This window comes from Podarcis liolepis (assembly GCF_965112155.1).
Source record: "Podarcis liolepis genome assembly, chromosome: 8".
In the NCBI taxonomy this organism is placed as follows: domain Eukaryota; kingdom Metazoa; phylum Chordata; class Lepidosauria; order Squamata; family Lacertidae; genus Podarcis; species Podarcis liolepis.
In genome coordinates, this window is record NC_139560.1 from 80,989,344 (window position 1) to 81,008,569 (window position 19,226).

Sequence of the window (19,226 nt, forward strand, 5' to 3'; positions counted from 1 at the left end):
AGGAGGAACTACATCCCTGCACTGAAAGCTTGCCCTTAACTTGTATTTTTCAAACAAACGTGAGGCAGAATCTTCCCTTATGACCTCTGGAACTTGAAGCAGAAGTGAATTCCAAAAAGGCTCATTTGCTGCCTCCAAAACGGCCGCCTTCTTACACTTTGACATGTCGCCTCACTTCTGAGTCTTGTGTTTTTGGGAGTGGGTGGAGGCAAATGACGTTGGGCTTGCGGTTCGATAAATAGAAGTATTGAGACCCGGCCAAAACACGGGTCATAAGGGAAGTACTGAATCAGAAGCTCACTCCTAAATAAGGCGTCTGTTTTAAAAACACAAACCTTTTGCCTCTCGTATCTGCTGCTCCCTGGATGGCTGAATCGCTCGTTTTTATACATGAGTAAAGTGTGACCGGTGCTGTGAATCATCATTTGTTAACTCTCCATATCTGGTCTGTGTTGAAACTTTGCTTGTAAAGACCTAGAGAAAGTCTTTGTGCCCGAGATTAAAAAACAAAAATCAAACCCATGCTCAAAACTCTCCCTGTTTTGAGTTGGTGAAAGAATCTTTCTTTTCGCAAAATCCTCTGAATCAATAATTGCTTATTTGCCTTGCTTCTGCTCTTCCTCATAAAGAAGCATTGTCTGTTTGGCATTTCGTGAAATAATCAATTCTGGGTATGTTTGAGTATCTCCAACGAGGCGGCACAATTTGACGAACAGCCGTGAGGAAAACAGAAATATCAAACTTTCGGCGTAGCATTGCTCCGAAAAGGGTAGATTTTGATAATAACAATGAAAGGAAGTGTGCTTGTGTATGCATGTTTAGACTCCATTGTCCGTTGGTGGCGTTCAGTGAAGTTGGTGGGTTCTGAAACTTTTTGGAGGACAGCAGGCCTTGCGTCCAAGGGGAAATCTTGAGTCTCAGACTTCTTTCGTGAAAATGCCTCCCGTGAGGCAATGAGACAAATTGGGCTCTACGAGAGATGGGAACCTTTTTGACTTGAGGGCCATGTTCCTTCATGTGCCCATTTCTGTGGTGCATTGTGGCCAGAGGCAAACAATGGGTTGATCAACAGATGCAACTCCTCCTTTAGGTGACTTTCCAGCTATGCAGGAGTCAGATATTTCTACATAGAGACACATCTCTCCTTGCCCTTATCCAGGCAAGCAAGAAACATGTTCGCGGTTCAGGGATGCATTCCTGACAGGCAAAAAACACTTGAGGGCGGGGAGCAGGGCTGGTGAATATTGTTATTATTTTGACTGTTTCATTATCTCGTTATTTCCTCCAGGAAGTTCAAAGTGGTGTGTAGGGTGTCTCCCTCCCCATGTTTTCTTCACAACAGCCCTGTGAAGTCGGTTGGGCTGAGAGATAGCGACTGGCCCAAGATCACCCCAGTGAGGGATGTGGGAATTTGAACCCATGTCTCTCATGTTTCTAGTCTAGTACCACCCATTTTGTGTTATCTCTGAGGAGATAGACCCACTGACTTGGAGGGTTTCCTCCCCTCTTCATAGTAAAGCTTCTGTGTGTGTTTGTGTACGAATGCAACAAAAACTAGGTTAAGATGGGTAAATGTTAAATTGTAGGTATAAAAGTGATGCAATGAGAGATGGGCTGCTTTTATGAATTGCACAACTAATATCTTCAGTATCTCTTTGTTAGGTATTACGGACACTAATTAGTTGGTGTCTGATTTGTACTCAGTGTTGCCATGTACTTGGGTTTAACTTTTTTGGAAGAATTTGTATTAATTCATCTTGTATTTTTATGCTGTGAACCACCCTGACATCTGCAGATGAAAATATCATTTAATAAATAATAATATCTCATTTAATATAATGATGATGATATAAATGGTAGTAAAATGCCTGGGCCCTGATCCCAGTGAAGTCAAGCTCCTGTCAGCAGCAATGAGACTTGAATTATTTTTATTTTTAAAAACAAATTTTATATATACCACTTGATCGTAAGACAGCCTCTAAGGAGTTTAAAATATATTAAATGTGTACTGCTGATGCTTAAAGCTGCATGCTAGGCAGCAGAGGGACGCGGGTGGCGCTGTGGTCTAAACCACTGAGCCTCTTGGGCTTGCCGATTGGAAGGTTGGCGGTTCGAATCCCCATGATATGGGGTGAGCTCCTGTTGCTCTGCTCCATCTCCTGCCAACCTAGCAGTTTGAAAGCACGCCAGAGCAAGTAGATATATAGATACCGCCCTGGTGGGAAAGCAAAAGGCATTTCGTTGCAGTCTTGCTTCTGTCACGGTATCTCGTTGCGCCAGAAGCAGTTTAGTCATGCTGACCACATGACCGGAAAGCTGCCTGTGGACAAACGCTGGCTCCCTTGGCCTGAAAGCGAGATGAGCACCGCAACCCCATAGTCGCCTTTGACTGGACTTAACCATCCAGAGGTCCTTTACCTTTATTTTTATAAAAAAACCCCACAAACAAACAAAACCTGCTAGGCAATGTGCTTCTTCAACCCTGAAGCATTTTCTAAACATCTCGTTTCCCATGTTTTATTGTTTGCCTTCGAGTTATCTGGATTCACCTTTTCTGTGCTCCTAGGTTTGTGATACACAAGCAGTAGGCACCCTAATGCATTCCTGAAATATCTTGGTGTAACCAAGGAAGCTGGATGGGTTGTCAGCTGCTTAATTGTGTGTTGAGTATCTTTTGCCCATTGCCAAAGGTCTTTGGCTGCAATCCTAGATGCACTTACTTGGGGATAAGTCCCACTGAAGTCAATGATGCTTCCTTCTGGGTAAGCATATCTAAGGTAGTACTCACATTTCTTAACAGCAGTCGGGAGCTAAAAAGGGGGGGGGGGAGCAGGATACTTGCATCATTTTGACCGATGTCACTCCTTCTGAGAAGCTATTCCAAAATCAAAAGCAATCTGAAAAACAATTTGGTGTAGCTAAAGGTGAGAGGAATGAGTTAACCTGTTCCAAATCAGGAGGTCTCTGTAATATTCTGAGCCAATCAATGCTGCTGATAAACAAAAGGTGGCAATTTTTTCTTCAACAGGAAACATTGCATTTTCACTTGACGCTGCTGTGCTGGCTTTTGCACACGCAACTCCTAGTAGCAAGAAAATTGCATAGCTTGGCATTTTCTAAGGCTTCGCATTAGTAATTGCCCCGATTCGTAATTGCACTGCAATTCACTGGCTCAATTGATTGTAAACACACTAAAAACAATACTTCCCCACATCCCAGTTGCCAGCATAGCACCTTGCATTACAGGAAAAAATGCCTGAGGGGTGTGCACTGAATACTTACTACCATTTAAAATTTCTGAGTTGAGCATATGTAAGAATTTTGTTCGAGGAAAGTAAATCCGTCTTAAATGTAACATAGATTGACTTCAAAACTGCTTCCTCCAACTCTCCCCTCCATTTAACTGTTGTACAGTGTTAGGTTTCCTTTGACATCATGGAATCAAGGTTTGAAGCTGGTTCCAAATCCTGATTGATTGATTGATTGATTGATTGTACCGCCCTTCATCACAAGATTTCAGGCTGAAGTCAACAGTTGTGTTGGCCGAGTGACCTTCCCTGAAGCACAAGCCTAGGCACACGGTCTGGAGGCCCTGGGCTGCCCAGATGACAAGACCCCATTCCAAGCCTAACTGATGTGGTCCAAAGGAAAGCAGAGAAATACATTTGGCGCCAGCTTGTCCACAGGAGTTGACGGAAGGAGACCTACAAGGTGCCTTCCAACCATGTTAGATATTCCACTTTAGATTTCTGTAGGGTTTACTTCTCCTTTCCTTTTTCCAAAGATAGCCCCTGCAAAGCAGCAGAGATTTAGGGCCAGAGTTTTCCTTCTCTTGCATGGGCTGCCTTCCCAGGTTGCTGCACCTTACTTTCCTATACAGCATGTGCAGAAACTGCCTTTGTGACCCACAAATGGTCTTGTCCGCTCCATCCGCCAGGGCCTGTCTTTGTATGCAGAGCAAGTCCCTAACTTGGCTACCCTGTCCTGGTTTAGCTGCCCGGTTGAAGCCGTTCCTGTGCTGTGGCCACTGTCACATGCTGACAGCTTCTAGGAGCCACAGATAAAAGTGGACCAAAGGTGGACAAAATAGCCCAGATGGGGCACGACATGTTCCCCACCAGATTTAGTACCCCCTTCTTTCTTTCTTTCTTTCTTTGGCAATCGCTTGTAGCCGAGTAAGATTGTCTTCCATGAACACGGTCTTAACAGTGAGTCCGTAAGTTACTGTGGAGGCCAATTCTGGATCCACACATTCTTCCACAGTGGGGACATAGGTTTCTGGGCAGGAGTTGATCAAGGTGAGGGTTTGCCAAGCATGCCTTCCTCTTAGCACGCTTCTCCCTTTCGTCCTGAGTTCGAGCGTCTTCAAAACCCATGACACCTTTGGTAAAGGCTGTTCTCCAATTGGAGCACTCGCAGGCCAGTGTTTCTCAGTTGTCGGCATTTATACTACATTTTTAAAGATTTGCCTTGAGAGAGTCTTTAAACCTCTTTTGTTGACCACCAGCATTACTCTTTCCATTTTTAAGTTCGGAATAGAGTAGTTGCTTTGGAAGACGATAATCAGGCATCCGCACAACATGACCAGTCCAACGAAGTTGATGTTGAATAATCATTGCTTCGGCACTGGTGATCTTTGCTTCTTCCAGTATGCTGGCATTAGTTTGCCTGTCTTCCTAAGTGATTGAATCTTTTGAGGAGTTGGAGATGGCTTTTATAAGTGGTCCATGTTTCACAAGCGTGCAGTAAGGTTGATGATACAATAGCATTGTAAACAAGCATTCTGGTTTCCCTGCGAGCGTCTTGGTCCTCAAGCGCTCTGCACTTCAATCTGGAGAAAGCTGCAGTTGCAGAGTTCAGACGATGCTGGATTTTGGCATCAATGTCGGTCCTTGTGGAAAGATAACTGCCGGCGCCCATCTCACCTGGTTTCACTAAACAGAGAGCCAAGACAGTGAAGCCCTCTACTTCAGAATCATAGAAACATAGAATTGTAGAGTTGGATGAAACCCTCTAGACTAACCCCCTGCAATGCAGGGATATGCAGCTGTCCCACACAGGGTTTGAACCTGCAACCTTGGCATTATCAGCACCATGCTCGAACCAACTGAGCTATCCTGACCTGTCATGTGGTTTTTGCTCTGCCAGGACCGTTTCATCTTGATCACAAGTAACATCATGAAAGTGCTAATGCCTAGAGGTCCTTCTTTGTCTCTGTACCAAATTCTTCACGCTTTCAAAAATGCTCCACAATCTCAAAATTCACTATTGACAGCAGCACAAAAGAGAGAGACCCCCCCCCCAAAAGAAACGGCTGGTTATCCTATTCCAGTAGAACAGTTTCCTGCTTTGCATGGATACATAAAAGATAGGATGGAGTCTAATAATCTGAAAGTGGCTGCTCAGCTCTTAACAGGTGGCACTATAATATGTGTATCGAGAGAGATTCTGTATAATGTGCCGGTTACTTAGGAACTGGGATATTGCTTCTGTGATTGTGTAAACTAGCTTAGAGAACATGCTAGAGAAGAAAAACAATTTAATTGTTTTTGGTAGCGTACTCCTGCTGGACTGCCATTAGCTCTGGGAAAGGCTAACTGCAGGAGCAAGAAGGCTTCCATGGGAAGAGATAGTCTTTTAGGTACATATTCTGGACCTTCAGTTGAGCATGGCTGTCACACCACCACGTGTCAAATATTCTTCGACGCAGAGCACATTGCAGGTATTTAATTTAAAGGTAACCAAAGGCATGTCTCACTGTGGCCAAGTCTGATCTTCTTAGGTTTATTTCGATGCTGGTCATAACTTCTACTGGCGTATCCAAAAGCACTCCCAGACCAGAAACGTTTAATTTCGAGGGGAACACAATGGCATACAAGACAGGCTGAACCTCTGCTCCCAGATCAGTTGACGTCCTTTGTTCTTCCTGATTAGGCTTCGTTTCGTTAGTCTTCGACCAGTCTATTTTTGCTTCCCAGAACTGATTCAGAATATCAGCAGCTTTTCTGAAACTGAGAGAGAAAGCCTTGTTGGGTACACTTTTGGGAGAAGGTCACGTCCATTTTATAACAGCTGCACTGGCTTCTACTAGGTTTCTGGACACAATTCATTAAAGACCTAAAATGCTTTGAGCCCAAGGTAGCTAAAGGACCGGCTCACCCCTATAGGCCTGCCTACTTTTTTAAATCTGCAGAGCAGGATTTCCTCCACATCCCATGATTTGGGGAGACACAGCTGGCTGGGGCATTAGAGAGGACATTCTTTGGGGCAAATTGATTTGGTCCCCTTTCTTGGCATTATATTTGCTTCCCTCACCACCACACCAGCCTGTCAGTGCACGTTCTCCAGACAGATGACAAATGCTGGGGTTTGGTGCTTTGTTTTTGAAAATTGAATATTACTTGCTTCACCGGGCTTTGATTCTCCACCCCACCCCCCACCACCACAAACACATACATAGACTTTCTTATGAGAAACAGGTCACTTAGTCAGTGCTTCCTGGTCAAATAAAACAATGTTGTGACACGCAAACTGGCTTCATGATGACGCCAGTTCCACAACCGTAGCAGAAGCACTGCTTTGAACCTGTTTGTGATGTCTTTATGATGCTGCAACAAATGCACCTGGTTTTCAAACTTTCTATAGCTAAGGACCCCTCAAGCATTGCAGGGGATTCTGGGTAATTCCAACACATATCATGTGGCAAATTGGTCAGGCTTAGGCCTCTTGGTGGCCTTCTGTGAGAATGAGCACACACAGTGCTTCCTGCCATATTTGCATTGCAGTTTTTCAGTGGTGGGCAATGTTTCTTTTTAATAATATTTTATTAAGCTTTCTGTTTTACAATTTAAAATACTCTATTTCCCATCCTTAAGACATCAATGACTTCCCTTCTTTTCTTTCCATGGTTCATTTTACATATCACAAATCCCTGCATATTTAACGAAAACTTGAACTGGTGGAGGTGGTTGCTGCAACATCTCCATAGTGCCCAGACCTGGAAATAGCTAGGTTGGTGCATGTAGCCACCCAGAGCTATAGAAACGACTGTGGTATCTTTGACCATAAAGAGTTAACTGTCTGTCGTGTGCATTCCTTAGCTTCAATGCTTCAGGTGAAATACCTGAATTTCTGTGCTTGGAAGTTCAAGTTAATAAGGAAGCTGAGCCACTGCTGCAAAGGAGGTGAAAACGTCTATTCTAGTACAAATGTTTTACTAGGAAGAAAGGGGGAGGTGTGCTTTCGGATACCAAATACTCCAGTAAGAAGCGCCACTTGATGACTTGATTTCCTTAACTTGGTGTTGGCTGAGATTTCAGAAATTGCCTTTGAAATCTGGCGAGAATATGCTTCTGTGTAATAACAAAAACGTCCTCCAATTGCTTCCTCTTGCATGCTCTGTAACCTATCATTACCAGAAAAAAAATTAGTTGTTTTTTTTTACTGGTCAAGCTCATCTGTCTGTAGTTAGGCGGAGAAATCTGTACGCCATAGATGAGTCATTTTCAGCACTGACTCAGATCCTTTTCTCGACTCTTTTGGAAGGAGATGCTCACTTCAAAACCTTCTGGAACTGAAGGCTTGGCTGCCGCGTTTGCCTCTTAATAATGAGCTATGTGAGCAGAATCTGCTTCTCTTCCTAAACAGGCCTCTAGGGATAGGGAGTGAGGCAAGGATTGCTTTGGGTCAGTTGTACTGCATTGCATTGCATTTTCCTTAGGTAAGAGCAGGGGTTGGCAAGGTTTACCTCACCTGGGCCGGTTCACTCCAGCGCAGACCCCTCCGTGGGCCTGATTTCTGGCGCCTGCGCAGACACGATTTCTGGTTCCTGCGGAAACAAGTCCCCGCGCCGTGCTGCACCATTTTAGCTCAATGCGCGGGGACTCACCAAGTGGGTGGCTCAGTTCGGGGGCGGCTCGGGGGCCAGTTAAATGGCCCCCGTGAGCCGCTTGTGGCCCATGGGCCTTAGGTTGCCAACCCCTGGGTAAGAGCATAAGGAACCCCCCCCCATGGATTCAGTAGTGGTGAGGTTATGTTGTTGTTGTTTAGTCATTTAGTCGTGTCCGACTCTTCGTGACCCCATGGACCAGAGCACGCCAGGCACTCCTGTCTTCCACTGCCTCCCGCTGTTTGGTCAAACTCATGCTGGTAGCTTCGAGAACACTGTCCATCCATCTCGTCCTCTGTTGTCCCCTTCTCCTTGTGCCCTCAATCTTTCCCAACATCCGGGTCTTTTCCAGGGAGTCTTCTCTTCTCATGAGGTGGCCAAAGTATTGGAGTCTCAGCTTCAGGATCTGTCCTTTCAGTGAGCACTCAGGGCTGATTTCCTTCAGAATGGATAGGTTCGATCTTCTTGCAGTCCATGGGACTCTCATGAGTCTCCTCCAGCACCATAATTCAAAAGCATCAATTCTTCGGCGATCAGCCTTCTTTATGGTCCAGCTCTCACTTCCATACATCACTACTGGGAAAACCATAGCTTTAACTATACGGACCTTTGTTGGCAAGGTGATGTCTCTGCTTTTTAAGACGCTGTCTAGGTTCGTCATTGCTTTTCTCCCAAGACACAGGCATCTTTTAATTTCGTGGCTGCTATCACCATCTGCAGTAATCATGGAGCCCAAGAAAGTAAAGCACCCGCAAAGGTGTTCCATGAAGCTGCCACCCTATTTAAATGTTGCTTGCAGTGGGTGCTGGGCTACTTGCTTCTGCACCGGTGGAATATCCTCCTGTGACCCAGGCAGTCTGCATGCTGCGCCGTTTGTGTTGGACAGAGCCTCTTAAAGTCTTAATAAGACGCTAGCTGTGGGAAACAGCTATAGGATTAAGTGCTTTCTGCATTTGGGCTCCATCTGCACGAAGCATTTAAAACAGCATCGTACCACTTTAAATGGTCGTGGCTCCCCCCACCACCGAGTACCTTGGGAACTGTAGTTTGTTAAGGGCGCTTAGGGTTGTTAGGAGACCCCTGTTCCCCTCACAGAGCTAAAATTCCCAGATTTGCCAGAGGGATTTATTGTTACACCACTCTGGGAACTGTAGCTTTGTGAGGGGAACCGGGGTTTGCTAATAACTCTTTCACCTAGTCCCCCTACCCGCTTACCAGGCAGGTGGGGTATAAATAATAAAACTGTTAGAATTATTATAATTTTTATTTTGCCTTCTTGGGGCAGTTGGGACTCTGCTCAGATAATGAGCGGAGGAAGTCTATAAGCTAATCTTGGCGGTTTTGCTACTTGCCTTCTCTCATTCCTTCAGTAGAAATGATTTAGTACAAAATGTTTAACTTTCTCCCCTGTCCAGGCTTTGTTTTAAAACGAGCTGCTTAAACTAATGTGTGTGTGGTTGGTTTTTTTTATAGTACAGGTCCAACCAGTCTGAACCTTCCTGTTTTCTGTAGCGTTTTAAGGATTGTGTAGTTTAAGATCCAAATTGTCCTGAAATTGGCAACTGCCTGGCGCCCAGGCCTTACTGGTAGGGGGTCTGTCAATTTCCTGCAAGTACCTTATAGCAAAGTCTCCTACGTTTACTGTAAATCTCTCTAACGTCAGCTTTAAGAAGCTGTTTTGCATGACGTGAAGCTGCATGTGGGGAAAACACACGCGCGCGCGCACGCACACACACACACACACATATATATATATATATGCGCTTTGCAACTAATGCAGGTCCAATTGAGACCATGTGGAGATCTCTGAATGCCAGGCTGGTGACTAGGGAAAGCAAAATGTCACTTAGAGAAGGATCTGAAATATTTTCCTTGAATTAGTTTTATTCTGGATTGTTTTGTTTGATTTTTTTTCTTTATGTTGCAAACTGCTTTGAGATTTCTTTAAAATATAAAGTGGTATGAAAATGGAATCAATAATAATAATAATAATAATAATAATAATAATAATAATAATAATAATAATATCAGGGAAAGGGGAACAGTTTCTAGACCATGGGTAGGCAAACTAAGGCCCTGCGGCCGGATCTGGCCCAATCGCCTTCTAAATCCGGCCTGCGGATGGTCTGGGAATCAGCATGTTTTTACATGAGCAGAATGTGTGTTTTTATTTAAAATGCATCTCTGGGTTATTTGTGGGGCACAGGAATTCGTTCATTATTTTTTCCAAAATATAGTCCGGCCCCCCACAAGGTCTGAGGGACAGTGGACCGGCCCCCTGCTGAAAAAGTTTGCTGACCCCTGGTCTAGACTTGCCATTGTGGCGACTGCAGCCCAGGTTTAAGGTGCCATTTGGCGATTAGATTTTATGTCTTGAGTTTCTAACCGTGTGTGTGTGTGTGTAGCGCTGAATAAAGCACGTACTGTTGGCATGCCGCAGGCAGATAAACACTGACCAGCACTCCTTTCCAAAGCAGTAATATTAATGATAACCGAAAGTTTTAGCTTAAGGCAAAGCATTAACAGCAGACCAACCAGTGGGTAAAATGTTTGCATACATAGCCCTCTTTAAGTTCAGCGCACACAAATTAAACCTAAGCGAGTTTCTTTCTAGCATTCTTAATTCCTGCAATTCAGTGCTCCTGTCAGCAACCCCTCTTTCTGCAAAGATTTGTTTGCAGCCCTTTCACTACCCCGGTCTGGGACCTTTCCCTGTAGCAGTACTGGCCATGTCCTGTCGTTAGCTGTGAACAGTTGCAGCTTGGTATTACGAGGGGATTAAAAGCAATCATTGCCAAAGCCTATTTGGTAGCAAATCCAGTCAAAGCAACTGTTGAGCAAGCTGACGTCCTCACAGGGTCTGGGAGGAAGATGTCCAAGCAGACGTCGTGCGCCGGGCTATGGGTGTCGTGAAGACCCCGATCTTTAACGCACAGCCATGGTGGAAGAAATACTGTATCTTCAAGATCTGCTGTTTCAGGAAGAGAGCAAGACAGAAAGAAGGGGAGGTAATTTAAGTTCAGCAAGAATTGGCTTTGGCTAGCCAGACGTTTGGCGCTGACCTAGTTTGTGCTTGCATTGAAGCAGTGAATTCCTAGAACCTGAAGCTGCCCTTGTCTTCCCTTTTTAAGAGGGGACCGTTTTGTTTTAGCAGTGAGCTTCAGGGTCTATAAGCAAGTATATTGATTTTAAAAGTATATTGATTTTTAAAGTTGTTGCTTTGATTATGCTTGAGATTTAGCCCTGTACTCAGCTGTTGCGTTTAGCTTCGTGTGTGTGTGTGTGTGAATGCTAATTAGCATTAAAGGGTTTGGTATAATTTCCTCTTTCTTAGAAATATGTGACTCTTTTTTTTACCAAATGGAAGCCAAAGAAAATGGAGGGTTGGTGATACTCTAAGAATGGCAGGCTGGTTTGTTGGTTAATAGTCATGTAGCTTGCTGAACCTATAAATGTATTTAGTGTTTCATCATTTCTTCAGCTGCAGCCTAGGATCCACTGTCTTGGTGATTTTCTGCAGGTGATTTTATAATATACCAACTAGGAATGGTTCATTCCTATATGCTGTATAGAACATGCTCTATATATTATAACAACCTTATAATTAATTGAACAGTGATTTATTTTGATGAGCCATTTTTTAAAAATATAGTGCTGTCAATGTACAGGTCATTTTGTTGAGTACCACAAGCCAAAACCCCAATGAGTTTCCAATTTAAGTGTTGACGAACGAGCAAATGAACAAATGCCTACATCATTTCCAGTTTGGTGGCAGGCTGTTTGTGTGTGTAACTGTAGAGACCATACAATGCTTTGTTGTTAAAAACGTAGAAAAAAGAGAACCCTGGCCCGGTGACGGCATTTGGTTTGGCCTAAGAGGTGTCAACGCGTGTCTAATTTTAGAAGATGGTGGCAGAATTCTTACTTGACACTGTTTCCTGGTAACCTTTTTGTTGATCCTTTCGAAAGGCATCTGAGAAGGAAAGTTACACGAGAAAATGCCTGGTATGTGACCTCATTTTCCATTTCTGTTTCCAGATGTAACACTGTAGAGTCTCTTGAAAAAATAATAATAACGGGACTCTGGTCGTGTGATGGAAATGGCTACAGGTTTAATAATCTGATATTCTAGGCAGAAAAGAGCTAGGAAGTAATCAAGCCTATAAATGGCTTTTTCGGGGGTTGGCATGATACGTGCTTCATCTTTGCCATCTGATAACCTTCTATGGATATTAAAAGCATAGGTCTGAAAAAGAGTAATACAGATGTGATCTTGGTTGGAGTGGCCACTTACGCTGGAAAATTCCCAGCCAAGGAGACTCTTGGAAGATGAAAATGCTGAATAAAAATATTGACTTTGCCACTAGGCTGCATTAATGCGATTTACTTTTTAATCTTTTCATTTTGAGTCCCGGCCTTAATACATATTATAACATGAAAAACTGCAGTCGGGATTCCTGTGCTAAATATTACTGGCATCAGATGCTGTGCGAAATTTCTGTGGCTTTCACAGTCAGGTCCTCGTCTTTTTCGTGCGTGTGTTCCTGCCTATCGACTGATCTTTAGCAGCTCTCCGCTCTTCTTTACTGTCTCATTATGCAAATATTTTCAAGTGAACATAGATCTTCAGACAGATTCCCCCCCTTCCTTTGCCAACTTCCTTTATGCATCTGTATCTAGGCCAAGCATTGTTGGACTCCAACTCACATTAGCTGTAACCAGCATGGCGAATATTCAGAGATGTGTGCTAAAAAGCAAAACAAAACATGCCACTGCTGGTTAGGAGGAATTAAAACTATTTCCTTGTCTAGAAGAAGGAATCAACTTGAAGATATACCGCACACTGTAAGTGGCAACTTCTAACATTGAAAAAACACACACAATCTATGCTTCCGTGCTTGTGGTCAAATGTTACCATGATTGGAGTAACCTCAGGGCTTTCCTGATAGTCTCCAAAGCGATTGCTTGAAAAGCAAGCGCAGGTGGAGGATTCAAAGGTGTTTTAATGATAATTCAGCTGCTCCTATTAGATGCTTAGCAAGCAGCAGCTGCTTACAGGCCCTGCCCATTGTTTGATACAGTGCAAGGCTTTCTCTTTATGTTGACTGTCGGTGCAGCCCAGCAGCACGGTTTGCAAGAATTTGTTTACCTGGTGGAAGGTGAGGAGTTTGCTAAGTGATGTGTGTGCAACTGTTGTATCATGCTTTGGAAAGTGTACTTCGAACTTTATACTTTCAGTTTGCCCCACCCCTTGCTGCAAAGCCACAGGCTCATATTGGTGATCTCAACCTGTTGGTTTTAAATGATATTTACCGTTGTGTTGTGATTACAGTCCTATTACGAAGCTGTATGCATCTGTACAGACACAGCAAATGATTTTGGGGGCATTGGCTAGTACTTTGCATCAGGATTTGAAGTTCAATGGGACCACCAGGCCTTTTTAGTGAGCGCTCGTCTCCTTTCTCTCATATGGAAGGCATATTTGGGGGTCCTTTGAGTGATGATTTAACCTGCTTCCCTTCTGTTCTGAAGTTGGGGGGCAAGAGGTGTGAATTTTGCTTCTCTTTGTGCTATTACAGTGGTACCTCGGGTTACGAGCTTAATTCGTTCCGGAGGTCCGTTCTTAACCTGAAACCGTTCTTAACCTGAGGCGTGCTTTCGCTAATGGGGGCCTCCTGCTGCCGTGCAATTTCTGTTCTCATCCTGGGGCAAAGTTCTTAACTCGAGGTACTACTTCCGGGTTAGCGGAGTTTGTAACCCAAAGTGTTTGTACCCCGAGGAACCACTGCATTACACTTGACGGTAGCGTGCATATTTTGCTACAGTGAATTGCCTCTGCAATTTTGTGTTGTCGTGGATTAATGGCATCTGATCTTGGTGACTTTGCGCAGCGTCCTTAACTTTTCTATTGTGAGTCTTTTTCCATTGACAAAAAGGAAGGCCCAGAGGTCAAGTTAAAGCAGCAATTGTATACAGTGCCCCAGACATTAGCAGTAGTATTGCCACATAGCTTATATTTGGTTCTGGACCATGCCCCCAATGTCTTGATTGTTGCTTTCCTTTTTCTCCTGTACGATTGTTGGACATTTAGGTAGCTAGGTAGTTTTCCTTAACATTTGACCTGGCAGTTCAGCCTGGCTATAGTCCTTCCGATGGCACAATGGAGGAGGCATAGCTGTCAAAACTTCTTGTCTTGCCACAGCCCTATAGCATCACCGTGCAGTTTACCTGTTGCTTGGTAATGTTAGCTGTTACCTCTTTTGAGTTAGGTCCACAATCCACTCTATTTTTCTTGTGGATAGAAGTACAGTGGTTCAACAGTTTCCAGGTGTTTGTATACTTTTGGAATTAGACATCTGCTTCCATTGTTTATGATCAAAGTTGTACTCTAGTCTTCTTTAAAAACATAAACAATAGCCCCTTATAATAGGTCTGGTCTCCATTTTCACTGTAGTACAATTGCCAATAGCTTCCAGTATGGATGAGAGATGCTTTCGGCTGCATCCATTTATGACAACTTAATGGTCAGCATCTTAAAAAGCAGAGACATCACCTTGCCAACAAAGGTCCGTATAGTTAAAGCTATGGTTTTCCCAGTAGTGATGTATGGAAGTGAGAGCGGAGTCTGTAACCTGAAGCGTATGTAACCCGAGGTACCACTGTATAACATTGTTCCCTGCTCAGGCTGCAGAGAAGCAGCATTTTGGTTTCCTGAAATGCATTCCGATCGTGCAGATAAAATATAGCTGATAGACTTCTACAGGATGTGTTGCTTGTGTGTGAAAACAGTCAAGATCCAGTGATTCCCAGGCATGCACCTCCAGGTGCTGGAGACATCAGGCACCATTCTGGCACCTGGGCATCTTGGTCGCAGGTGGCCAATAGTCAGGTGTAAAAAGCGCCTGGCTAATTTCAAACACCATTAGGAGCTGATAATTTACAAAGCAATTTACAAAGGTGACAGTTGTGGCTGTCCTTACTGCTGTGGCTTTCCTCCCTCTCTTTGCTGTGGAGCGGGTCATTCACATATTTATAGAAGAGAGCTATATTTCTATCTATCGATCCATTATTATAGCTGTAACTCTTGACCAAGTGCCTAGCAGACAAAGGTCTTCAGACATTTATGGTTGCTGATGATAACCTAAGAGGTACAGACAGAGGCAAAACGGTGTTAAAGTTTTGCAGAAGGAATGGTTCATAACGTCTGTGTGTGTGTGTGGTGCATTCACTCGTGAATAACGCAGGAAAATGCACACAGACTATTTCATCTCCAGACAGTGCTTTGCGTAGCAGAGGTGGATCTTAAGAAACTAGCACAGACCATGCAGACCTTGTAAGAGCCACATGGTTAAACAAAAGGTAAGCGCTGCATTTTTGTACTGATGAGAGGGCTGATTTGTGTGTTCTCTGAGCAGGGAGCTGGCTACAGCCGACTGAATTCAGGCAGGCAGCAAGAGCTTGGAAAAAATGGGTGTTCCCTTAGTGTGGCTTATGTCACTAGTGTTCGCCACTGGACAGAGCGCTGACTTAATAGGCAAAGCACAATGTAAGTGAAGCAGCCGGCTGGGCTGAGCAACAAAGGGAGTTGCCACCAGTTTTTGTGTGTGTGTTTTTTAATGCACATCTGGGGAAAAGAGTGTTTAGTGCAGTGGAGTTGCCTCACCCTTAGGAAGGAAATTTGTTTTTTTGCTTTTAATGACAAATGGAAAAGGGAGTGACCTTCCTGTCCTCCGTTTACAAAACCCCACCCTTTGAATTCGTCCAGAAATCAGGTTGCCGTCCCAATTTTGCTGTGAGCTTAATACCATCTGTGGCTCCTGCTTGAGGTTTTAAAAGCAGGTTTCATCAGATTGCTTTGTTTGGGGTGGGAGAGGGAAAAACAGGTGTGTTTTGTGTGTGTGTGTGCTGAGTTCTTTCTGACACCTGGAAGCCCACGTAAGAAGAGGGGGATCAGGGCAAGGTGGATCTCTCTCTCTTTTTCCATTTTGTGACATTTTCCAGCTCCAAAGGTAGGAGGAGGCAGGTGATAACTGCAGGAGCAGCAGAGGCGAAGCAGCTCCATCTGGCTGGGTGCTTTTGGTTTAAGCGTATTCACTGGCTCAGCTCTGCAAAGCGATGATGTAATCCGTTCTGCTGCAAGGGCTGCTGACTGTGGGTAGATGTTCTGTTGCTGCATTTTGCACGGATACCCGTGGCATTGTGCGGCTTCATTATCCAGAGTGGTTTCAGAGCTATCGTAAAAGGCAGGTAGATTTTTGCCCCTTTCCCTTTGGAGTTTTGAATCATCTCCAGCATTGCGTCGCCTCTGAATTCTAGCAGGGCTGTGTTTGCTTATTAGGGAGGCGAGGGCTATCCCTTGTCCTCACAACTTGCCACTGTCAACATGGAATCTTTGGGACATGTGCCTGGGGATTGGATGCTGCCCTCATCCTCGGCTTTAGGGTGAGGCGGGGGAGGAAATATGGGTTGCTCATAGCAACCGCTTGCCTACATAAAAAGTGCATTTTTTCCTCTTTTGTGTGTAGCTCATTTTTCTTGGGATCTGAAAACATGTCACATATGGGCTCACTGCAGGAAAATCGTGGATTTTAATTTTTTTTTTTGCAATAAAAATGTGTTTTTCTTTTAAACCAAAGCATTTTTAATGGGGATTCAGGTGGTGCTTTTGAGATAGGGATATTGGGGTGGTGATTTTCCAGGAGTGGCTTGAAAGGAGTTCTGCAGTTTAGCACCAAACCTTTGTGCACAAATGCACAGCAACCAGAACTCTTCAAATCGTAGCGGAGGGAAGCAAAAAACGGATATGAAGGAAGATGAGCTAGCGCAAAATGAGCAAATTGGGGGAAGAGTTCAAGCATCAAATTGGGTTTCTTTACAATTGAAATTGGGGCGGAGGGCTCCTTAACACAGTTACATGATTGTGCTTGTCTTACTCAGTTTTGCAATTGCTCTTAACCATTCTCAATACCACTTTCAGTAGGGTGGGTTTTTCCTAAAGCATTATATGGGGAGTTGGCATTTTTCCAGCAGAGCTGGACACTGACTTAGAATCAAACAGTTGGAAGGGAGCCCTGAGGGTCATCTAGTCCAACCCTCTGCAATGCATGAATTTCAGCACATGGTCTCCCATCCAATTTGAAACCATATCTGACCCTGCTTAGCTTTGCAAACGTGCTAGTGGTTTTATTGCTGCACCGCTTTGGGTGGTGGTTATAAAAATCTGACAATGCTTCAACCCTCCCCTAGTCAAAAAAAGACAGGGTGTTTTCCTTTGGCCCTTATGACAGAAATAAGTTTTTAATTGTTTGGACAGTGTCTGGTGAAACTTCTTAAGCAGGGAGCGGCATGGCCAGCAAGCTTTCTAGTGATTGGAGAATGAGATGCTATTGTCCACCTTAGGACTTGGAGACGTATAAAAGAAAATCACAAAAATTGGAAGGTAGTAATTCACACGATCCATTGTTGCAGAACTGCACTCTTCTTGGTGTGGAATTTCAAGAGCACACAGCCCGGATGATTGGGGAAAGATTGCCAGTTATGTAGCTGAGGATCACATAAGAAACATTTATAGTCCCTGAAAGGGGTTAGAATTTGACCTCATGAATTTATGAAGTGTAGTGTTTATAATTATCTGGGTTGCTGTGTTTTGAAGTTGGATCAAACACAGACTTCTGACACCTGCTTCATCCCTTTAAGATGCTCCAAAATTTTAGTTATGCATCAAGTAGGATTTAACTTTGTTCACCCAAGACCCAGTCCCTTGCACTATTCTCCCCAAAAATTTCACCTAGAACTATAACTCCACTTCTTCAATTTCCCATAATCTTTGACCTGTTGGTGTGTTTGCAATTTCTTTTTTTAAAATAATATTTTTATTAAATTTTCAACAAAAACAAACAACAAACACAACAACAACCACCACAAAAAAAAAATATACACAAAAACAATATCAATACCATAAAATGGGATTCTCTTGGACTTCCCTCTCCCCTATTGTTAATCATTTCCTCCTGCATCTTTTATGATAATCCAAAATCCTTTACCTCTCCATTGTGTCCAAAATTTACTATCAAACTACAAAATTCACCATTTTCAAGCGGACCACTTGGGATTGCTGGCTACCGGGACTCTTGCAATGATTGCTGGGCTGGGTGGACCTTAATCTGACCCGTTGAGGAACTCTTTATCATGGTAACAAAGACAGCATGTGAAGGAACATTTAACACTGATTAGTTGTGCCTTCAGTACTTCGTTGTTGTTGACATCCATCTGTCTTAAGAGGGCACCTCCAAGGGTGAGGTCAAACCACTGGATTGGCAGTACTGAAGTGACCTTCCATGGTACGCGAGTCTGATCAGTGTGCCTGGAGCTCCTGGGCTGCCCAGATAGCAAGGCCCTCCTCTCTGCCTCACGGATGTGGTCCAAAGGAAAGCAGAACAACACGTTTGGCACCTGCTTGGCTGCAGAAGTTGCTGGAAAGGGGCATGGGGGCACCATCCAGCCGTATTAGGGCTTCCACTCTGGATTTGTGTAGGACTTACTCTCTATCTTCTCCCAAAGATATCCCACAAGGCGGCAGAGATTTACTTTACCACTAAGGGATAAGAAATTAAGAAGAAAAGATAAAAAGGTAAAGGACCCCTGGACAGTTAAGTCTGGTCAAAGGCGACTATGGGGTTGTAGTGCTCCTCTCGCTTTCAGGCCATGGGAGCCACCGTTTGTCCACAGACAGCTTTCCAGGTCTAAACTGCTTCTGGTGCAACAGGACACCATGACGGAAACCAGAACGCACAGAGACGGTGTTTACCTTCCCGCCGCAGCACTACCTATTTATCTACTTGCACTTGTGTGCTTTCGAACTGCTAGGTTGGCAGGAGCTGGGACAGAGCAACAGGAGCTCACCCCGTCGTGGGGATTTGAACCGCCGACCTTCTGATCTGCAAGCCCAAGAGGCTTAGTGGTTTAGACGGTAGCGCCACCTGCGTCCCATTACATCTTCGGGTATTTCACTATGCTACTGCTCTGTAAATTCAAAACTAGTCCTGAGAGAATATGGCCTTCTAAAATTCTCAGAAAACTGAGAAACTCTGATTCTCTTTATGTTCAAAGGAACTCTGTCTTGGTTCATACTGTTGGAAGAAGGTAGCTGGCGTTGACCAAGAGAGGAGGACCGGAAGGAGTGGGGGCCATTCTCATTGTTTCCGTTGCCCATATTTAGATGAAATTAAGACTGTTAGGATGCGGGTGGCACTGTGGTTTAGGGCTTGCCGATCAGAAGGTCGCGGTTCAAATCCCTGCGACGGGATGAGCTCCCAGCTCCCATTGCTCGGTCCCTGCT

At 44.2% G+C, this 19,226-nt stretch overlaps 1 protein-coding gene across 7 annotated transcripts in view; it reads left to right on the plus strand.

The window, feature by feature from the left end:
• Window positions 1–19,226, plus strand: part of TRIO (trio Rho guanine nucleotide exchange factor) — a 268,574-nt gene that overhangs the window by 33,513 nt on the left and 215,835 nt on the right. The window contains exon 1 of one of the 7 annotated variants that reach the window (XM_083518909.1): window positions 10,713–10,896. The exons of 5 other annotated variants lie outside the window; for them this stretch is intronic. In XM_083518909.1, the coding sequence (XP_083375035.1) occupies window positions 10,827–10,896 (70 nt within the window). In that variant the 5' untranslated portion in view covers window positions 10,713–10,826. Of the gene's footprint in view, window positions 1–10,712; window positions 10,897–15,228; window positions 15,248–19,226 lie in introns of those variants that run through there. One more of the 7 variants, XM_083518912.1, reaches the window with a different exon arrangement.